General features: G+C 44.6%; 1 protein-coding gene across 11 annotated transcripts in view; it reads left to right on the top strand.

Moving 5' to 3' along the window:
* The window catches only part of camta1a (calmodulin binding transcription activator 1a), a 778,795-nt gene that overhangs the window by 727,004 nt on the left and 27,914 nt on the right, over positions 1-23,877 (top strand). For 10 of the 11 annotated variants that reach the window (XM_061903168.1, XM_061903175.1, XM_061903169.1 and 7 more), the window contains one exon: positions 22,866-23,038. In XM_061903168.1, the coding sequence (XP_061759152.1) occupies positions 22,866-23,038 (173 nt within the window). Of the gene's footprint in view, positions 1-14,124; positions 14,437-22,865; positions 23,039-23,877 lie in introns of those variants that run through there. The other variant, XM_061903174.1, reaches the window with a different exon arrangement.

The following is a 23,877-nucleotide window of genomic DNA, read 5'->3' as shown; positions in this document are numbered from 1 at the left end:
GCGATGAAGATGACGTGCAGGAAACCCAAAATAATGTGTGTCTTTAGTCATATTTAGACAAAAGTATGCATTTAGAAAAAAAAAAGGTCCCAAACCTTAGTTTTTAGTTAAATGATAAATGGGTTGTACTTGTATAGTGCTTTTCTACCTTCAAGGTACTCAAAGCGCTTTGACACTACTTCCACATTTACCCATTCACACACACATTCACACACTGATGGAGGGAGCTGCCATGCAAGGCGCCAACCAGCACCCATCAGGAGCAAGGGTGAAGTGTCTTGCTCAGGACACAACGGACGTGACGGGGTTGGTTCTAGGTGGGATTTGAACCAGTGACCCTCGGGTTGCGCACGGCCACTCTCCCACTGCGCCACTTTGTCAACCGAAATCATTACTGCTCTCTTCATCTAAGACGTCCAACACAAATTTAGGAACACACGTTAAGGTGAGTTTAGTTCATGAAACATTTTACTGCACATAATCATTACCAACTGTTTCCAAACAACACATTGTTGTTGTTTTTTTTGTTTTTGTTTTTGTTCGTTTGTCAAGATATAGATGGATGCTCTTTTTTTTTTATCCAAAATTAATAACATTATAGGTTTTGGCCAAAGAAAAAACAAACTAAATTAATACGAACAGTGGGATATTAGGACCCCTAGAGGTGGTTAATGGTGTCCCCAGTTAAATTAAAGCTAGTAAATAGTAATGGATACTTTTCGGGTCCATTTATACACTTTCGGTTACATGGCGCAGTGATATAGTGGCCGTGCGCAACCCGAGGGTCCCTGGTTCAATCCCCACCTAGTACCAACCTCGTTGTGTCCTTGAGCAAGACACTTCACCCTTGCTCTTGATGGGTGCTGGTTAGCGCCTTGCATGGCAGCTCCCTCCATCAGTGTGTGAATGTGTGTGTGATTGGGTAAATGTGGAAGTGGTGTCAAAGCGCTTTGAGTACCTTGAAGGTAGAAAAACGCTATACAAGTACAACCCATTTATTTATTTTATTTATTAACACTGATATTATAATTAATGGCCCCGAGCACCCAAGGACAATGCCGAGCACCCATGTGGGATTGATGGCAAATTATTTCTCACCGTCAAGCAAAAACCGCACATGCTCAGAAAAGTGGCGTCAGGCAACACTAACGCCTTAAACAAATACTTATTTAGCCTAAGCCTCATTTCAGCCACACTAATCTATCGTTAAAGATCCCCCTCCTCGGACAATGTTTTACACGGGTAAGTGCGCTGTGTATTTCTTGAATCTCCGGCTCTTAGCTTTGTATGGACTCATTGATCGTTTACACACTGAGTTCGGAGAAAAACCTTGGCCACATAGGTAGTCACGTCAAAAAGAACGCGCCACAGCCAGCTTCATAAGAACGGGAGCCAACCACTGGAAAGATGGAGGCGAGTCATCCATACATCCCCGTTTTTCTCATTCTTCTACAATGTTTTTGGAAATCACACATGAATACATTAAGTGAAGGAAACGCGCGATTGCAGCTATTTTGGATACAACACTGTAATTTGAAAAAAAATTTAATAAATCGCGAAAATTTGACTTTTAACAGCAACTGGACAACAAGGCAGGAATGCATTGAAATATCTGACTTTGTGATGTCTTTTTTTATTCGTAGTTGTGTTGTTTATGGCTCTTTAATTCTGGGGATCAAAACTGGTTAAATACATGTAGCGCTGAATTTGACAAGCAGAAGTTGTGTTAAATCACGTGTGCAATGGTTGTTGTGTGTATTAACACTAAACCTTCTATTTTGTTCATGTGACATACATAATGGACATTCCATCCATCCATCCATCTTCTTCCGCTTATCCGAGGTCGGGTCGCGGGGGCAACAGCCTAAGCAGGGAAACCCAGACTTCCCTCTCCCCAGCCACTTCGTCTAGCTCTTCCCGGGGGATCCCAAGGCGTTCCCAGGACAGCCGGGAGAAATAGTCTTCCCAACGTGTCCTGGGTCTTCCCCGTGGCCTCCTACCGGTTGGACGTGCCCTAAACACCTCCCTAGGGAGGCGTTCGGGTGGCATCCTGACCAGATGCCCGAACCACCTCATCTGGCTCCTCTCGATGTGGAGGAGCAGCGGCTTTACTTTGAGTCCCTCCCGGATGGCAGAGCTTCTCACCCTATCTCTAAGGGAGAGACCCGCCACACGGCGGAGGAAACTCATTTCGGCCGCTTGTACCCGTGATCTTATCCTTTCGGTCATGACCCAAAGCTCATGACCATAGGTGAGGATGGGAACGTAGATCGACCGGTAAATTGAGAGCTTTGCCTTCCGGCTCAGCTCCTTCTTCACCACAACGGATCGGTACAACGTCCGCATTACTGAAGACGCCGCACCGATCCGCCTGTCGATCTCACGATCCAATCTTCCCTCACTCGTGAACAAGACTCCTAGGTATTTGAACACCTCCACTTGGGGCAGGGTCTCCTCTCCAACCCGGAGATGGCATTCCACCCTTTTCCGGGCGAGAAGCATGGACTCGGACTTGGAGGTGCTGATTCTCATTCCGGTCGCTTCACACTCGGCTGCGAACCGATCCAGCGAGAGCTGAAGATCCCGGTCAGATGAAGCCATCAGGACCACATCATCTGCAAAAAGCAGAGACCTAATCCTGCGATTACCAAACCGGAACCCCTCAACGCCTTGACTGTGCCTAGAAATTCCGTCCATAAAAGTTATGAACAGAATCGGTGACAAAGGACAGCCTTGGCGGAGTCCAACCCTCACTGGAAATGTGTTCGACTTACTGCCGGCAATGCGGACCAAGCTCTGGCACTGATCGTACAGGGAACGGACCGCCACAATAAGACAGTCCGATACCCCGTACTCTCTGAGCACTCCCCACAGGACTTCCCGAGGGACACGGTCGAATGCCTTATCCAAGTCCACAAAGCACATGTAGACTGGTTGCGCAAACTCCCATGCACCCTCAAGAACCCTGCCGAGAGTATAGAGCTGGTCCACAGTTCCACGACCAGGACGAAAACCACACTGTTCCTCCTGAATCCGAGGTTCGACTATCCGACGTAGCATCCTCTCCAGTACACCTGAATAAACCTTACCGGGAAGGCTGAGGAGTGTGATCCCACGATAGTTGGAACACACCCGCTGGTCCCCCTTCTTAAAGAGAGGAACCACCACCCCGGTCTGCCAATCCAGAGGTACCGCCCCCGATGTCCACGCGATGCTGCAAAGTCTTGTCAACCAAGACAGCCCCACAGCATCCAGAGCCTTAAGGAACTCCGGGCGGATCTCGTCCACCCCTGGGGCCTTGCCACCGAGGAGCTTTTTAACTACCTCAGCGACCTCAGCCCCAGATTCCCCAGGCACTGCTTCCTCATAGGGAGATGTGTTGATGGGATTGAGGAGGTCTTTGAAGTATTCCTTCCACCTATCCACAACATCCGGAGTTGAGGTCAGCAGAACACCATCCGCACCATACACGGTGTTGATAGTGCACTGCTTCCCCTTCCTGAGGCGGCGGACGGTGGTCCAGTATCGCTTCGAAGCCGTCCGGAAGTCGTTTTCCATGGCTTCCCCGAATTCCTCCCATGTCCGAGTTTTTGCCTCCGCGACCGCTGAAGCTGCACACCGCTTGACCTGTCGGTACCTGTCCACTGCCTCCGGAGTCCTATGAGCCAAAAGGACCCGATAGGACTCCTTCTTCAGCTTGACGGCATCCCTCACCGCTGGTGTCCACCAAGGGGTTTTAGGATTGCCGCCCCAACAGGCACCAACTACCTTGCGGCCACAGCTCCGATCTGCCGCCTCGACAATAGAGGTGCGGAACATGGTCCACTCGGACTCGATGTCCAGCACCTCCCTCGTGACATGTTCAAAGTTCTTCCGGAGGTGGGAATTGAAACTTTGTCTGACAGGAGACTCTGCCAGACGTTCCCAGCAGACCCTCACAATGCGTTTGGGCCTCCCAGGTCTGTCCGGCATCCTCCCCCACCATCGCAGCCAACTCACCACCAGGTGGTGATCGGTAGAAAGCTCCGCCCCTCTCTTCACCCGAGTGTCCAAAACATGAGGCCGCAAATCCGATGACACAACTACAAAGTCGATCATGGAACTGCGTCCTAGGGTGTCCTGGTGCCAAGTGCACATATGAACACCCTTATGTTTGAACATGGTGTTTGTTATGGACAAACTGTGACGAGCACAAAAGTCCAATAACAAAACACCACTCGGGTTCAGATCCGGGCGGCCATTCTTCCCAATCACGCCTCTCCAGGTTTCACTGTCGTTGCCAACGTGAGCGTTGAAGTCTCCCAGTAGGACAAGGGAATCACCCGGGGGAGCACTTTCCAGTACTCCCTCGAGTGTTCCCAAAAAGGATGGGTACTCTGAACTGCTGTTTGGTGCATAAGCACAAACAACAGTCAGGACCCGTCCCCCCACCCGAAGGCGGAGGGAGGCTACCCTTTCGTCCACCGGGTTGAACTCCAACGTACAGGCTTTGAGCCGGGGGGAAACAAGAATTTCCACCCCAGCCCGTCGCCTCTCACTGCCGGCAACGCCAGAGTGGAAGAGGGTCCAATCCCTCTCGAGAGAAGTGGTTCCAGAGCCCTTGCTGTGCGTCGAAGTGAGTCCGACTATATCCAGCCGGAATTTCTCGACTTCGCGCACTAGCTCAGGCTCTTTCCCCCCCAGTGACGTGACGTTCCACGTCCCAAGAGCTCGCTTCTGTAGCCGAGGATCGGACCGCCAAGTGCCCTGCCTTCGGCTGACGCCCAGCTCACATTGCACCCGACCTCTATGGCCCCTGCTATGGGTGGTGAGCCCATTGGAGGGGTGACCCACGTTGCCTCTTCGGGCTGTGCCCGGCCGGGCCCCATGGGAACAGGCCCGGCCATCAGGCGCTCGCCATCGTGCCCCACCTCCGGGCCTGGCTCCAGAGGGGGGCCCCGGTGACCCGCGTCCGGGCGAGGGAAATCTGGGTCCATGATTTTTCTTCTTCATAAAGGTCTTCGAGCTGCTCTTTGTCTGATCCCTCACCCAGAACCTGTTTGCGCTGGGAGACCCTACCAGGGGGCTTTATGCCCCCGGACAACATAGCTCTTAGGATCATTGGGACACGCAAACTCCTCTAGCACGATAAGGTTGCAGCTCAGAGAGGAGATAATGGACATTGTTTATGTAAAATACACAATGGACGTTGTTGAGGACACGGTGTGTGATATCTGCTGTGCTGCAGCCTGATATTCCTTGCCTCTGTCAGAAGGCTTTGACAACTACTCCAATGAATAGGATCTTCCAACTTTTCTTTTCAAACAGTATTTATTCCAATGTGTTGGTGTAGATCAACACCTATTTATCCATATATGGCTGGGTATGTGGGTATATGTGTGGTCTATAAATAAAAGACAAAAGAAGATAAAATAATTAATACCAGTAAGTGACAGACAATACTATTGATAATATAAACATCCTGCAGTAAATGGTATAAGGAAATATCCATTTATGAGAGTAACAGCACCCCCTTTCGGTTAAAAACGGCAAGTTCAAGTGGGTGATTATCAACTACGCTATCACATCGTCTCCTCGGGAGGCTAATTAAACGTACAAACTAAATCAAAATAAGGAATATACTCGAAGGTGATGGTACCACAGATAACAAGAATACTTTAACATTTGTGAAATTATGACAATAAATGAATGCTAAACTACATAAATCAAGTTCAGCTACTTTACATGCATAACATTTCTGGGTCGCTAGTTTAAAGAATAACAATCATGCCGCAACTCACATCATCATGAAGGCACACAATGTCTGCCAACAAAGTAGGAGGCAATGTCTGTGGGAATAAAAATTGGGCATGACTTTCACAAAGTTTCGTGTCAGCTGCACACGTCACTAAAGGGGTGTGTCTTCCTGGTCTTGCAGATGATGTTACAGGTGAGTGAGGTGATTGACAGCCAATCACAGGAAGTTTTATACAGCCACCCCTTAATTTGTGAATCAAACTAGTAGTCCAATAGAAGTTATTGTGAAGGGCTTTCTTCTTTATCAGTAGGCATGGCCGGTAGATTGATAAGCTTGGGATCCTCCAACGTTGACCTCTGAAATCCTGATCCATCCATCAGTGCTAGGAATGACCCGCGTAACTATGCCAACTAGCCAGAGGGCACGCGGTATTTGTGGGTCAACAACCAGTACTACGTGACCCTCTGCTAAGTCTGAAGAGGATTGCCATCGCTGATGAAGTTGAAGGTTGGGCGGGTAGCACCGTGTGAGCTGTGTCCAGAACTGTTCAGCGACAACTTGACTATGCCACCATTTGCGCTTCCCTCTGAGTTCTCAGCTGCCATAAACTGCTTGTGGAAGAGAATCATACTGCCGCCCCACGAGCTACATAATTGTAGTTGTATGGTCAGTGTCTGAAATGGTAAATTAAAGTTTACAGATTAAAGTACCAAGGATTGTCACACACACACTAGGTGTGGTGAAATCTGTCCTCTGCATTTGACCCATCCCCTTGATCACCCCCTGGGAAGTGAGGGGAGCAGTGGGCAGCAGCAGTGCCACGCCCGGGAATCATTTAGGGTGATTTAACCCCCAATTCCAACCCTTGATGCTGAGTGCCAAGCAGGGAGGCAATGGGTCCCACTTTTTTTATAGTCTTTGGTATGACTCGGCCAACTACGAACCTACCGATCTCAGGGCGGACACTCTAACCACTAGGCCACTGAGTAGGTAATGGTAAATGGGTTGTACTGGTATAGCGCTTTTCAACCCCTTTTTTAAGGAACCCAAAGAGCTTTGCCAGTATTTTCACATTCACCCATTCACACACACATTCACACACGGATGGCGGGAGCTGCCATGCATGGCGATAACCAGGACCCATCAGGAGCAGGGGTGAAGTGTCTTGCCCAAGAACACAACGGACGTGACTAGGATGGTAGTCACTGGACACATAGCCAAGCCGTTTGGTATTAAGTATACCTTCCACTTCCACCAGAACTGTGGAGAGAACTTCATCTGGGACGATTCGGTCTTTAAGGACTACTTGAAGAGAGGCTTTAACTGAACGAATTTCTCGCTCCAATGTGCCTCCAAACTGTGGTGGATGAGGAGGGATGAATTGGAATGTAATTCTCTGGTCGTAAGTTTTTCTTGAAGTAGTTCGAGAGCAACAAAGGCCATCTGAAGTTTTCTGTTCCCACCTCGAAAATATGTGCCCTGATCAGATATTAACTCAAATGGCTTTCCTTGTCTTGTGATGAAACGACTTCGGGCCATGAGAAAGGAATCTGAGTCCATACTGGGGAGCAGGTCTTGGGCAACACACCTCGTTGTGAGAAAGTCTGCTCTGGTGGACCAGAAAGCGGGTTGGCAAAGGTAGATTCGATAGGAACATAGGTCTACAATTTTAGGGATGACTGGCTTGCTGTGCCACTTCCTGCGCTCTTGAAACTGGCTCTGATGTCTCCCTATTGTCTGTCTTCCTCAGAGCACCCAATAGGCTCGTCGCAGCTCCGCAAAGACTCGTTCAGGGCCTGCATGCAGAAGTCGGTTGTCAGTGTCTTTTATGATGATCAGATTACAGCACTATGGATTGTCGGTATCCAGGTATTCAACTTCAAACAAGTAACCTCTTACTCGGATCAGACGTAGGCTTTGATATTACTCTGATGCCAGTACAAGTAGTTGGCTGTTACAGTTCACAGTCTTCCCTTTCTGGAGTAACTGGACTGCTTCTGGAAAGGTGTGAAACTGTGTTTTTTATAAGAAGCTGAAGTTTAGATTTCAAGCGCTGTGCAGCCGACATGGGAGGGGAAGCCTCCGGGTGAAGAGCCTGGTAAGGAGCCTGTTAGAGGTCAGGCATGTGGCATGCTGTGATTGCTCAGGCAAAGGGACATTGACAATAGTGACGTAAGCACAAAAAGCTGATTTCTCAAACTCACTTTCAGCACTCTTATGCCTTTTGTAGGACGGTAGGCCACTTGTTTCAGCGGAGTGGTTGAGCCAACTCCCTAAGTGATCAACCTCGGGTAATATCATCTGCTGGGATTTGATCAGATGGCACGTATCTCAAGTTGCCGGTCACTGTCAGTTCTTGTATTTTAGCTATGCGGGTTCCAACAAATACTTTAAGTGTCAAAACTCGGACTGGATCCAATTGAGCACAGTGGTGGTGACCAAAGGGTGACCCTGGTGATGGGCAGTGTGAGTTCAGTCAGCAACAGTTTTGCCATTGTCCTCCTGTCAGTGTACCACATAACTGTAGACATGGAATTGAAAGCTGCTTTTTAGGCGCAACACACGACCTGGCCATGACGAATGATTGGTGATTCGCCCCTTCTGTGTCCAAGAAGCATAGATATGCCACTGAGCCTTAGGCTCGCTCAGAGACGTCGCGGAATACGTGCAATTCTACAGGGAGCCTTTCAGGTACAGAAAACTGGAGGGTGTAACAACTGGGCATGCTGATGTTTTGCAAATGCTCGAGCTCGAGCTGACCCATGCCTTCTCAGTCATTTATCTATGTATAGGAGTATTGCTTTTTTCTAAAATACTGTGCGTTGTTCGTAACCCGCAGCTTGCTTAGCTTAGCGAATGCTAACATCCTACCAAATGTTACGTGTGCAACAGAATAAAACATGCTTTGCCATTTTCAAACTTGCCAGTGTGAAAATGTCGTGACACACCAACAGGTACCAGGTGATGCGCTGAAAGTCATGTTTGATAGTCTAACAGCTGCTTTTCAAGCTATTCACCATCTCTTTATCTGCTCTAACCTAGGAGAAATATAACTTAGAGGAAAATCTAATTTAAAACAATTGTATGCTTGTACAACATTCAAAACCTTTAGCATATCCGTGTCCATCCATCTATCCATCTTATTCCGCTCATCCAAGGTCGCGCCACAGCGGCAGCAGCCTAAGCAGGGAAGTCCAGACTTTCCTCTCCCCAGCCACTTTGTCCAGCTCTTCCCCAGGGATCATGAGGCTTTCCAAGGCTAGCCGGGAGACCTAGTCTTCCCAACGTGTCATGGGTCTTCCCCGTGGCCTCTACCGGTCGGACGTGCCCTAAACATCTTCCTTGGGAGGCGTTCGGGTGGCATCCTGACCAGATGTCCGAACCACCTCATCTGGCTCCTCCCGGATGGTAGATCTTCATACCCTATCTCTAAGGGAGAGCCCCGCCCCCTTGCGGGGGAAACGCATTTCGGCCGCTTGTATCTTGTCCTTTCGGTCATAATCCAAAGCTCATGACCATCGGTGACAAAGAGCAGCCTTGGCGGAGTCCAACCCTCACTGGAAACGTGTTTGACTTACTGCTTGCCCAAGCTCTGACCCAGGACGAAAACCACACTGTTCTTCCTGAATCTGAGGTTCGACTACCCGGCATAGCCTCCTCTCCAGTACACTTGAATAGACCTTACCGGGAAGGCTGAGGAGTGTGATCCCAAGATAGTTGGAACACAACCTCAGGTTCCCTTTCTTAAAGAGAGGAACCATCACTCCGGTCTGCCAATCCACAGGTGTCGCCCCCAATGTCCATGCGATGTTGCAGAGTTTTGTCAACCAAGACAGCCCCACAGCATCCAGAGCCTTAATGAACTCCTTGCGGATTTTATCCACCCCCAGGGCCTTGTCACAGAGGAGCTTTTTAACTACCTCAGCAACCTCAGCCCCAGAAATAGGAGAGACCACCACAGATTCCCCAGGGACTGCTTCCTCAGAGGAAGACGTGTTGGTGGGGTTGAGGAGGTCTTCGAAGTATTCTTTCCACCAATCCACAACATCCGCAGTCGAAGTCAGCAGAAAACTCTCCTCACCATACACGGTGTTGACAGTGCACTGCTTCACCTTCCTGAGGCGCGGATGGTGGTGCAGAATCACTTGGAAGCAGTCTGGAAGTCGTTTTCCATGTCTTCTCCGAACTCCTCCCATGTCCAAGCGGCGTGCGACCTCTGAAGCCGCTCACCGCTTGGCCTGTCGGTACCTGTCCGCTTCCCTGGGAGTCATATGAGCCAAAAGAACCCGATAGGATTCTTTCTTCAGCTTGGTTGGTTTAAGGATTACCGCCACGGCAGGCACCACCTACCTTGCGGCCACAGCTCCAATCAGCCGCTTCGACAATAGAGGTGCGGAACATGGGCCACTCGGACTCAATGTCCAGCTCCTCCCTCATCACATGTTCAAAGTTATTTAGCAGGTGGGAATTGAAACTCTCTCTGACACGACCCTCACAATGCGTTTGGGCCTGCCAGGTCTGTCCGGCATCCCGTGTATTTGTATGTGGAATTAAATTATGGAATGGACTAACCAAAGAAATCAAACAAAGCAACAAAATGATTAAGTTTAACAAACTGTTCAAACTACAAGTGTTCACATAGTACACAGAACAATAATTATGATGACCTTTTTTTTTCATTTTGAGATAAATATCCATCCATCCATTTTTCTACCGCTTATTCCCTTTTGGGGTCGCGGTGGGCGCTGGGGCCTATCTCAGCTACAATCGGGCGGAAGGCGGGGTACACCCTGGACGAGTCGCCACCTCATCGCAGGGCCAACACAAATAGACAGACAACACTCACACTCACATTCACACACTAGGACCAATTTAGTGTTGCCAATCAACCTATCCCCAGGTGCATGTCTTTGGAAGTGGGAGGAAGCCGGTGTACCCGGAGGGAACCCACGCATGTATTTAATATTTGTTTACTTACTATGGTATATTATTTATTTATTTTTTATTCATCCACAGTTCTGTTACAAAGAACATGGAAATGGGATAAAATTGGTATGGTATGAAACGGGGTGGGATTAAATAAGATCAGCTTCTTCCTACTCCTTCCTAATAAAACAGCTGGAAATATGTGATGCATTACATTTTATTGTATGCATGTTCAAAATAAACTGAAACGGAACTGAACTGAACTGAACCCAACTTCCTTTGGCGATGCTTTCATGCTGGAAATGAGAATAATCTTACCAAAGCCTTTTTTTGTCCTGAAATGATCATGACCACAAATATGTCAGTCCATGACGCCGCGCGTTTGCGCCATGTTTTGAACGTTTGAACTAAACTCAAGCACCGTCTTTTAAATAAGCTATTCCGAGTCCAGCAAGACCCACAATGATCATGTTCAAGCCCTTTATGGAGCATCACCACAAAGACACTCTTATTAACTGCACATTCATGTTATCATGCTCCTATCTGTGGCGTTTTGCTATGTTTTCAAACATGCAGTAGACAACTTTTTTACAGCTGCACTCTTTGGAGAGAGGCTGTACTTACTCCTTTTGTTTATATTATCAAATTTATTTGATTATATATATTCTATTCAATGCGTCAATAACAAACAAACACTAGAGAACACTAAAACGCATCAATCAAATTTGTTTTAATCAGCCCTTTAAGTCTTCTATGGCAGCTATGCAAGTATAAAATGATGTTGCTGAATAGACGATATGTGTAATATTTTTTATTTCTGATGATCCGAACTGTTGACACAAACTTTTAGGACGGAGGATTCTCATCTCCCCATCGCCTGTGCAACGTAAGCACTGATCCTGCAGCCATGTGTGTAACAGTCAAATTGCACGTCCTTCTGACACGTGCAAAATAAAATGCAAAAAGGTGCTCTCAAAATGATGAGTCTTGATGAATTAAATTGTGCGTGTTAAATAATTACATTTACATCTTCTTCTCACAAAATTGTAGCTGTTTTGATGAGCAGCATATATTTTGCACATTAATAAAGACAGAGACGCAAAATGGAGTGCACGCCTTATTCTGCTCACTGAAAAGACATATTCCACTTTGCACACATTTAGTAGATCAGCTTTGCGTGTGGTATCAAGTCTCCATGTGTTTTAGTACACACAAACCTTGAGTAAATCAAGCCCATTGTGTATAATTTTGCAAAAAGTGTGAGGTTGACAATGTGCATAAAGTTGTGCAGCAGGCTGATATTTTGCCTCTTGAGTGTAAGTTTCTGCTAATATTGTAATGCCGTATGTTTTATTTTAGTGCCTAAGCAATCCTAAAAAAGCGGTAAGGTCAGATCATACAGTTTGTATGGTCCGTTATTACAACCACTCTTGCTTCTTGCAACCCATTTATTCTATTCTGTTGTATTATTTCCGATTCATATTAGTGCTGTTTTTGTATTTGCATTGCTTTTTGAAGCCTTTGCGAAAGTTCAATAACATGCTTGATACATTTTTATAGGTTTTGTATACACAATGTTCACCTGTTATGACTTCATGAGGTGCTAGAAAAAAAATAACTCTTGGAGATTATCAATGTGGAGTTATTCCATATTCAATTTGTGACTCAAACACATGTTGTGCGGCGTTCGCCAGAATGTTATGAGCACATGAGTGAGGTTTTGAATATGTGCGTGTATGTGTGAGCATCGGGTAAAAGCATTACTGCAGTGCCTGAGCATTGACAGGATAAAGTAGGACACGTTGAAACGCCGGCTCCCAGGACAGCTGCATTGCAGACGGCCCCGGAGGAAGTGGGAGGGAGCTGGTGGCTTAGATACAGCAGAACCGGCAGATTCCTCCGCCATTCATACTCTACCGGCTCACTGGCTCATTCACAGAACCGACTGAGGAGGAGCTGCCTGGCTTGGGAAAAACACAGCCCACCCTGTTACATACTTAGGTTAGGCCTTTGTTTGCATTTGCTGTAGTGAACCTCAACAGCGCCTCACACTTTCTAAAATGTTGGTTTCCTTATTGCACAGAGAAAAAAATATTATATGGTGCATATCTAAACCACAGCAAACAAGCACATAAATATTACCTCTCAGACATTGTTAACCTTAAATTGATCATTTCTTACCTTCGCAGATTAATGTATTGAATCTCATTATTGTGAAGTGAAATAATCTGGTAATTGGATTTGTACATTTATACTTCATGAAATTTCACATAAGTAAATGCTGAACTATTTAGTCCGACCAAACAATATTGGTTCAAAATCAGAAATTAGGGAACCTTTAATTAAGTCAACGGATGAAATAACAATGAAAACAATTCAAAAACATTAACCAGCCGTTGTGGCCACAACCTCTGCAGCATCAGGACCGCCGACTGTAGCCATGCAGACTTGCTTTGTTTACTCCATGCAGCACCAAGTGGGATAACTTTGTTGAGAAGTAGGGCAGACAGTGTCACTGGCGCATGTTGTCCTCATTTTTACGCCGATCGTGCAAAGCTTTTAATGCAGTGTGACTGCGCGATCTTGGGGTCAAAGTGTAGCCACCTGATTCCTAACGGCAGCTGACATAACACAAGTGTTAAGCGCTCGTGCAGCTTTGCCGACGAGGAAGACTTGGTGCTGTGGTGTGCTAATGGCACTGCTGCCTGCCTGCTTGCCTGCCTGCCTGCCTTGATTTGTCATAATGCAGAGTGGGGGAAGGGGCGCCTTTTTCTCTGCAGCACTGCAGGTGGGGGAGCCATGGGCAGAAAACAAATACAGCCACTATTGGTGCACAAATAACCTCTCGCGCATACGGTCTGAGGGGATGGCTGGCTAAGTTGCTGCACAATTACAGTCCACGAACACAGCCTCACACAAGCAGCCGCGTGTAGACTGTTGCAGGCAGTGCGTGCCGACTCTAAGCAGTTTTTAACTGGCGTGACAGACAATGCAGGCGAGGGGGTGGGCGTGTTTGTGTAAACTACTGCAAAGACACGCACCAAAACACTGTTGCGCAGAATTTCTCCTCCCCCTCAAAGCCATTTTAATTTGACTCTGACACATCCCCATGCTATAAATGTCATGGCAGTAAACAAAGTTGAAGAGCCCCAATTAGGACAATGGCGTCTGTTTACCGGCAGCACGTGCACACACACACACACAAACACACATAAACACGCACGCACACCCACACGCACACTCTCTTCTGCAAGCATTTGTATTGTCATTTTACTGCATACAACTACAAGCAACAGTGTGTGTGTGTGTGTGTGTGTGTGTGTGTGTGTGTGTGTGTGTGTGTGTGTGTGTGTGTGTGTGTGTGTGTGTGTGTGAGAGAGAGAGAGAGAGCAAGAGAAGTGCAAGAAGTGAAGAAAAGGAGGAGGGGGCTATTAGAGCAAGAGGAGTAGCTCTCCTCGTGTGGCTCTCTTCCCTCACTTGTTCCATTGTTTGAGTCTGTGGAGGAGCTTGAAACTGTTCACATGTACACGGATGTACTGTATTTGTTTTCTCTTGTCCACGCGTGACACTCTGCAGACTGTCAGAGAGGCTGTGACCAAACAGCGTTCTGATTGAGACAGACGCAGCCATGCCGGGACCGGCGTGGGTCAGGTTGCCGGTGACTGACACCTGCACCCTTTGACAAAACAAAAACAAAAAAAGACGTGTTTTTTTTGAGGGATGTTTTGGTTGTTTTTGCAATGGACTCCACCCGATGGAAAATAAGCTAGAAGGTTAGAAGTTTACGCTGTGGTCTTGTGTTGTGTTTGTGCAGACTTGTGCAGAGGAAGTGGAAGTTGCATGTGTTGTTGTGTGATCTTAACTGGCTGAGGTGGACAGATGTCCAAGTCCATGACTGTAGTAGAAACTCGTGCCTCAACACTACTCGTCTAAAAGATACGTTCAAGGGAAATTGCTATACTTATGTTACCACAAGGATTAGCTTTAGTGTTGTTGTTTGTAAAGTATATCTAACCATACCATGTCATTGCATCTGTATGGGAAAAGAAGTAGATCACAGGCATACAATGGCTACGCATAGTAGCAAGTTCATTGGTACTACTTTTGCACACTTGGCTTTTAAAACTTTGGAACTGACAGTACAGTCCTGGAAAAAAAAAAAGGTACACAACACAGTAGACCAAATTGATCTATGGTACATGCTGCTGCTCCTAATGTACAGTATGTTTGTGAAGGAAAACTTTAACTAGAGTAAGGGTAAAACGTGTTATTTTTTTCACTTTTAAAAAGTAATTCATTATTTTTAAGTCTTTTAAATAGATAGTGTTTATATTGAGTAGCTATATAGCAGTCTATCTATATATATATATATTGGTCCGTCTGTCTATCAACCAATCTATCTAAAAGTTGCCTTTAAGCATTTCAGCACCACCAAGCTATGAACAGCGACATTAACTGAACATTCCTGTCTCTCTTCCTTTAACAATTAGTGACATAATATTTTATCGTAATAAAGTGAAACACATGGGTTCTATTTTGTTTTGAAAATACTAGCAGTCTAGTGTTTCAGGAGTGCCTGGGTGTCAAGCTTAATTTCAAGTTGGATTTAGAATGACCTGTGGCGTTGCATTGACTTTTATGGTTTAAAGGTTATGTTTTTATATTTTCCTTTTGACAGTGTTGTCTTTTTATTATTTATTCATAGTTTGTGGCAGGAATTCCTGAAAGGTTCCAATAAAAGTTTGCCAATTGTGGCTAATTCTTCCTATACTGCATATTGATCATCTTCCAAGTTCAAGTTTTGTCACTGACCATGCTGTTCAGATGAAACTTTTTAAAGTTAAGTTGATGGTTAATTACATCATATCAAATATAAATTAGACTATAAATCCATGTCAGACATGTGCAATCCTGTTCAGTTTGAAATGCTGACTAGGATGTTTATCCATCCATCCATCCATCCATCCATCCATTTTCTACCACTTAGTCCCTTTTGGGGTCACAGGGGGCGCTGGCGCCCATCTCAGCTACAATCGGGCGGAAGGCGGGATACACCCTGGACAAATCGCCACCTCATCGCAGACTAGGATGTTTAATACCTGGAAATCTTGTTCACACAAAAGCTATAATTACAATTGAAATCTGACTTTCAGGCATATATATATATATATATATATATATATATATATATATATATACACACACACACACACACGTGTACACACATAACGTGGGTATGTATTGTATATTTACGCAAGTTGTTTAAAAGCTTGAAAGTCAAACTGACCTGCTTTCTGAGAGTCAAAGCCAATTTTGCAGTGTATTAGTGCAATACTAGATGACAGTAAGTCCCCCCGGTGCTCACTCTTGGCATTTTACCTTTGTTGTGACAGAATCTATCTCCCTGGTTTTCTGACTAGACTCATATTGACCTATTTAGCTGGGTAAATGCCAGTTGGCTTGGAGCTGTTCTCTCTTCGTTGCAGGACAAGCAATGTAATCAACATAACCTTTGATAATTGTGGGTTTGCGTCGCTATATAATTAAGGATTAATATATCACTGATCACTGCATAACATTTTTTGTTTCATTTCGAACTTTATATAGTTGTTGTCCTTTACTGTCAAAACATCAAAAAACCAAGCCTTTGTTTCCTTAATGGAGCTCTGTTTGTATGGTCCACTAGTTGAACGTCTGACTTCTTCTCCTATCATAATGTTTGCCTTTTCCAATGGAAAATATTGTGCCTTACATATTGATGCATTCATTTATTCATGTATTTTTTATACCTCTTGTCCTAATCAAGGTCATGGGTAAGCCAGAGCCTATCCCAGCTTACTTGATAACCGATAATGACTTACATACCGTATAGTCTTACCTATGGAGAAAAAAAATCAAATATCCAAATTATATATATATATATATATATATATATATATATATATGTGTGTGTGTGTGTGTGTGTGGCTGGATAATTTCTTTCTTTTCTTTCTTTTCTTAGTTTATTTCGAACATGAATATTTACAACATAATGCAATACATACAGACATACAATATTAATTATATAATATAATTGATATAATAGAATATTTCCAATCCTAGTCGCTGCCACTGTGTACTTGGGCAAGACACTCTACCCACCTTGTTCCCAGGGCCACCCACTCTGGTTTAAATGTAGATAATGTTACTCTGGTTTATACGTAGATAATGTTTCACAAAGTAAAGTGATTTGAGTCTTGAAAGAGAAAAAGCACTGCATAAATATTATTCACTTCACTTCACAATTAACTACCATGAATTATTTTGGGATTCGGTAGGAGGCAGGAGTGCACACACATGTGTATAACATGTTAACTCAAAAATTTAGATACTCCAACAAAATTCAAACCCTCGACCTGACTTTGAGGTCAACATGCTAGCCATTAGGCCAACATGCGGTCCAATGTTGTTTCACAGATGCTGGTAGGATTTAATGTCATCATGCACAAAGTAGATTAATGGAGTACTTTCCACATGGAACGCAACTTCTTAGTCAAGTCTTAGTCAGCTGAGTCATAGTCAGTGTTTGTTGGCTCCCACAGCGGCAGAGCAAGTCATTTCTCATAATGAAGACCCAATGCAAGCCATAAAATTACTTTTTTGTGGTAGCGGTTGTAAATGTTCAACATTAAGTAGATTTTTATTCACGTCCACGTTGATCATGGCCACTACATTAAAACATTTGATAGCTGGTGTTTTTCAGCTCCTTCGGGCATTTATCTCTTGGATGAGAGAGGTTTTCTCTCAAGGATGGATCCAACAGTTTTGCAGTTGACTGTAAAAGTACTTAAAATGATTTGCATAGTGGGTAGTGGTTATTCTGGCTTTTATTTTTACCCCATCTATTGAGCAAAGTTAAAATGGTCCCTAAAGCCGTTGAAACAATCACCATTATTCCAGTACTGTAAATAAATTTTATGCATGACCGTCCACCTCCATGCACTTGCTTTTGAGTTTGCCTCTAATGTGTGAGAGTGAGCACGTCTGCCATGCGCCTCCACATACCACAAAGTGGGAGGGTGTTGACGATGTCACCGTGTTGATGCACTTCTGTTTGGCTGCTCACCTTCCATGTCACCTCCCTCTCCCCTCCCACTCGTCTCTTCCCCCATCCTCCCTCTGCAGTGGACGTGCATCGCATTCAGAGCATCAGGCAGCAGGTGGAGATGACATCATCTGCACTGCAGCACACTGCAGCACTAGGCCTGAACAAAGACATGTCGGCGTGCCGCTAAGTAGCCTGTCTCCCGGTTCATGTCTCCGTCCCACTTGTCGGACTGGAGAAAGGAGCGAACATAGCCGTGTGCAGTGACAGGTTGCAGTGCATGTCGCCTTCTCATTCCCCTAGTTCGCCTTAAAATACTCTATATCCACTTATCGCCAGGTGTGTTGTTGTCGATGCTGCAAACATCTGACAGCGGGTTTAACAGAGAGGTGCTAAAGGAAGTGACCTGAATCTTGTCACAGGGTGGAGTGCAGCAATTTACTAGCCACTGACATTATGTTTGTCTGCCCATGGCTCCCACTTGTTTGACCTCTTTTACTGTGGCTTATAGGGGGGCTGACATTAACGCTCTCCTGAGCAACCGCTGCTGTAAAGCGCAAATGTCACCATGTCATGTTGCGAAGGCCCCCCACTTAGAGCCATCAGGTCACAACCGATAGTGCGACTACACGCTGACAAGTGCTGCCACAATCTGGATGTGTCCATGCATGGTTGGCACTCGCTGCTCCTCAGGGATGGGTTGAAATGATGCTGTGCATTGTATGTTTGATAAACTAACCTTTATAAATCAAAGAGGATTCATACATTTGTTTCGGTCATATTTTGCCATTCTTGTTTTTTTTTTTTCTGTGTAGAGTCCTTCTCCTCCCCTTCATCAACAAGCCAATTGCAGACGGGCCATACACACACAGCCCTGTTCTTGTCGCCTAGTTACCGCTCAGCAGCAGGTTTCCACAGAAACGGCCTCATAGTGGCTAAATGGGGAATGCTAATGCAGTCTTCCATAGTCCCCACTGCAGTGGGCTCTTCGTACCCATCCCGTTACAACACAACGTGTATTGGGCCATTCAACTAGAGGCCCGGGGGCCAAATCTTGCATGGGAATGGCACCATACCGGCCTGTTGAGAAACTTAGGATACAATTTTTTTCGCAGCAATTTTCTAAGAACACGAAAGTGCTCCTGTTGTATAGAGAAACTTGGACTGCTGTAACCACATTAGCATATCTTTGCATTGACATTTGAACCTTGCTCGCAGACAATGGGCTCCAAACTTGTGGTTTACATAACGGAGACGTTCCTCAAGGCACCCATTTGAGTCCTGTACTTTTTGACAATTGTTTTTCGTAATGTGATTTATATAACTTAGTTGCTGTAGCTTGTTTACTTCAGTTGCAGTCAGTAGTCAATTGTTTAACTTATTTAGTTATACTAGTAGTCTTCCTCAAGGTTCCATTTTAGGTCCTCTCTTTTTCATCATTAGGGCTATTCTCCTGCTCAGTGGCATTATGGTCAGAGTGTCCGCCCTGAGATCGGTAGGTCGTGAGTTCAAACCCCGGCCGAGTCATACCAAAGACTATAAAAGTGGGACCCATGACCTCCCTGCTTGGCACTCAGCATCAAGGGTTAGAATTGGGGGTTAAATCACCAAAATTATTCCTGAGGGTGGTCACTGTTGCTGCTCACTGCTCCCCTCACCTCCCAGGGGGGTTGAACTACGGCATAGGTCAAATGCAGAGGATAATTTCACCACACCGAGCGCGTGTGTGAGACTATCAGTGCTACTTTAACTTTTATTCAACTGGTAGTCCTTGAGTTAAGTTGTGATAGACTCACATTTTTGCAACAGAATTTTAAAAAACACTAGAGTGCTGTTATAAACTTGCTTTTTTGCAGAACGCTCCTCTAACTCTAACAAATTGAATACACTAAAATGTCATGTCTATAGGGCAGCACGGTGGTACAGTGGTTAGTGTGTCTGCGTCACAAGGACCTGGGTTCGATCCTGCGCTTGGGATCTTTTCTGTGTGGAGTTTGCATGTTCTCCCCGTGACTGCGTGGGGTACTCCACTTTCCTCCCACCTCCAAAGACATGCACCTGGGGATAGGTTGATTGGCAACACTAAATTGGCCCTAGTGTGTGAATATGAGTGTGAATGTTGTCTCTATCTGTGTTGGCCCTGTGATGACGTTGCGACTTGTCCAGGGTGTGCCCCGCCTTCCGCTCGAATGCAATCTGAGATAGGCTCCAGCACCCCCTGTGACCCCGACTGGGATAGGCAGTGGAAAATGGATGGATTGATGGGTAATGTCTATAGTAGAGGATGCTAGTTCCCAGGAATATAAGACTAATAATAGTGAAGGGAGAAGTCTGGCCCAGCAGTCTTTAGCGTTCAAGATATGTGGCCCCAAAAACAATTTAGTTGAATAACCCTGTTTGTATACCTTCATGTGTTTGTTTGCACAAGTGTGGGTTAAATTATTTCTCAATTAATCAAATTAAACTACAATAGGTGAAGTGTGTTTTTTGTCCTGGTAGTAAAACACTGGACCATCCCTACACCCCTGCAAGGGTATACTGGAGACAGCAATGGAGTTTCCCCAACTGGTCCATATGTGCTTTGTGGACATTTGACCGAGTCTGATAAGCATAACAAATTGGCAAAAAGGTGGACAATGGCTTCAATAATGCAAAATAAAACTTCCCAAAAATTTAACAGTCACTGAAGTGACAAAAACTTGATATTTAGAGTTTTCAAACAGTCACTTAGGGGCTTTAATGATGCACAGTGCTTGATATTTTTAGAGAGGAAAATTGATAAAACCGCTCAGTTTGACCTCTAGTATGTAGGGTACAACATACTAACCGCCTCCTAAGCAGCGTGTAAGCTCTCTCAAGGCTAATGCACCTCTATCTTGATGTATGGACTCTGGATGGGTTTGTAATTTATTGGTAATATCACCTCTTATCCTTTCTACTGTGTCTGCTTACGGAAGGGGAGTGGGTTGGGACTAGTTGGCCTTAGTATATTGCATTTAATTAGACGGATGGACCCGCAACTGTATGCAAGGCATGTCTGAAGCCATAGGCGCCGATCTACATTTCTGCCAGTGGGGGCTCGGACGGGTGGTAAATCTGATGCTATTTTTCTGGGGCTATATCAGCAGGGCCGCCAAGTGTAAAATGTGCTACAATAAGAATATTTAATAACAATACAAGGATTTTGTTACAAAAGGAAGTAAAAAAGTTAGTTTCCATTGCAAAGTCAGCTGGTGTCGTCGCTCTGACGTCACCGGCAGTACTTTTTGCTCAAATGAAAACAATATTTATTTTGCTTCGATGAATGAAGTCATTGTCCCACAAACTACCAAAATGATTTATCTTTTGTATAAAGTGTGCTATTTTAGTTTTGAACTGACTTTGCTTTCACTTTCGCTTTCAGTTCGTTTTGCCCCTGCATGGACGCTCGTGTTTGTTTCATGATTGTTTTGTTGCAAAACCACTAAAAACTTGGATTTCATTGGCTGTCAACATGTAACATGCGGTGTTTTCATAGGAACTTCCCCAATCTGCTTTCACTTTCTGTTTGAAATCATTGCAACACATTTGCTGTCAGTTCTGTCGTCACTTTGCTCTGCAACAATCATGACTTCAAAGCAAAAAGGATGTTTCTCGTCAGTCGCAAAAATAAAAGGGAACGTTTGTGTGGACAAAAGCAACACATTTAAATTTTAACCCAACCATCGTGTTCTATAAGGGCCAACACTATTATTATTATTACAATTATCATCAGCTGTTGATACATAACTCAGAAAAGGGTAAACAATGGCTAATCGATATACTTTACATTTAATGGTTGTTATGATATATGTTGTTCACATTGTAAATATGAAATTAAACAGTTGTGAACTGAATGGGACTGATTCTTTCAACTGGAAAATGAAAACAATGGTAATAATTATGAGCAAAGGTGGGTAGAGTATCCGTTGTAAGAGTAGTGTTACTTTAGAATAATGGGACTTAAGTAAAAAACGTAAAACATGCGCGGTTTTTGCTTGGTGGTGAGACAGAATTTGCCAACAATCCCACATGGGTGCTCGACATTGTCGCCTGGATCGCTCGGGATCGGCGCTTATGTCTGAAGCTGTGTCTGAAAATGTGGACCAATTTACCGTCATTGCTCCGCATGTTTATCTTTTTGGGATTGGAGCTAGAAACAGCAGCAGTTTGATGACGGTAACTCCTCAGCAGGTGATTGATGAATGTTAGGGGTACATTTTGGCAAAGCCTTGTTGCGATCCGCTGCTCGGATCATTCTACGTTGTAGTTTTGATTCTTTTCTGTATCACATTTTGTAGTGCGACTCCTTAGTACCTGTTTTTTGTCTGTTTCCATAGCAACGTATTTTCACCTGCCGTGGTTTCTAGACACACACCTGTTCCACTAATCACCATCCTTTATAAGCCAGCCTTTTCTGTTCACTTATTGTCGAACTCTAATTTGCTCTCACGCAACAGTTGAAGACTATTGGTATGTTTATTCTCGCTAGGTTATAGGCTACGCCTCTGTTCTTTCCTAGCTCTCATGCTAATGGTTTTGTTTTCCCTTTGTGTGCCTTTGTGCCAAGTTTTAGTTGTTTTTATTCGTTTTCTCTGGCTCTCACGCTAGGTCCCTTTGTTTGCCTTTTCTGCTTAGCTCCAGTATTTTTGTTCCCAGCACCTTTTTGTTAAATAAATCTTGTATCTTACCTTACGCTGTGTTTCATGCCGACGCATCCCTGGAAAAACAAACTCGGCGTCGCCATGCCGCCAGATCCTCACAAGCCTCTTGTTATGATGAAGTTGACGATTTATGCGTTTGTTCTTACCCACTTCTCAGTCGGATTAATGATGATTATACAGGATTTGTAATAGCTGGGAGATGAGTTTGTCATTGACTGCTGGTGTGTCAGAAATGGTTGATGGTTATGGTTCAAGTAGCTGTTGCAGATCCACTACATGCTGAAGCCAACACACTTGGTCCAGATTGATGTCTACTGTATGATCGCCTTGTTATGATACAAGGTTACATGTGCGGGTGTGACAGGGAAGCCAGGCATGTATTTCCATCTAACTCGTGTTACTTGTGTTCTTCTTCTGTGTCCCACCGCCTGGTTAGATAACCAGTTCAGAATGTCGATCCTGGAGCGCTTGGAACAGATGGAGAGGAGGATGGCGGAGATGGCCAGCCACCAGCAACAGAGCGGTGCAGGGAGTGGTGGAGCTGGAGGAGGAACAGGAGGAGCCGGCACAGGGGGAGGTTGTGGCGGGGGAGACAACAGCCAGCCCCAGGTAAACTATGACAAATGATACACCACACATGAAGGTAATTACTATACATCAATATAGTTATCATCAATAAATAGTTATGTTGGGATTCACTTAATGAAATAAATAGGATTCAAACTTTTGAATTAAGGTTCAATCAGAATCAGAAATACTTTATTAATTCCCGAGGGGAAATTCAGACGAGATGTTTATCAGGATTCTTCTTCCTTTAACTTTGTAAACACGTTTTTGCTTAATCCATTTCATGATTTAATCCCACATATTGCTATAACGAAGGTTTTAAGTGTTGTAGGTGCATACAAATGTTTTAAGTAAAATATTTCCCTAAGGTTATATTTTTCCTCTTTTGTTAAAAATAATTGCTGTACATTCTTGGATGCCAGGTTATTGTTTGCTTTGTGCATAATTTTAAATGTTTGTAAATGCACCAAATTATTGAATTTCTATATGTTTGATCCAATACATAAAGGGTTTGAAAGTTGTCTATGACCTTTATGTGTGTCCCAGCTTTGTAACACGGTTACTGAATGTAATTATTTTTGTAGTTATTTCCTTGTATTTCTACACAATAACTCAGAAATGGTAACACTTACGACAAGTAGAGATTTTGGAGTGATTTTTTGGTTCAGTCCATGTTTTACTTTATTCATTATTGACATATTTCTTGCCACCTTATGTTGTAAATTTTTACATGAGCTTTAGAGTTCATTTAATCATCTACTATTATACTAAGGAAATGTGATTTATTTTACCCTGTGAATGTCTACTCCATCCCTTTTTTGTGTGTGTTTAACTATAATCCCACTGTTACCGAACAGCAATATTTTATTTTTATTGTTCTT

The sequence above is a fragment of the Nerophis ophidion genome, linkage group LG06 (genome assembly GCF_033978795.1).
Source record: "Nerophis ophidion isolate RoL-2023_Sa linkage group LG06, RoL_Noph_v1.0, whole genome shotgun sequence".
NCBI lineage: Eukaryota > Metazoa > Chordata > Actinopteri > Syngnathiformes > Syngnathidae > Nerophis > Nerophis ophidion.
The sequence above is the reverse complement of the archived record's forward strand: the minus strand, read 5'-3'. Positions and strand labels throughout refer to the sequence as shown.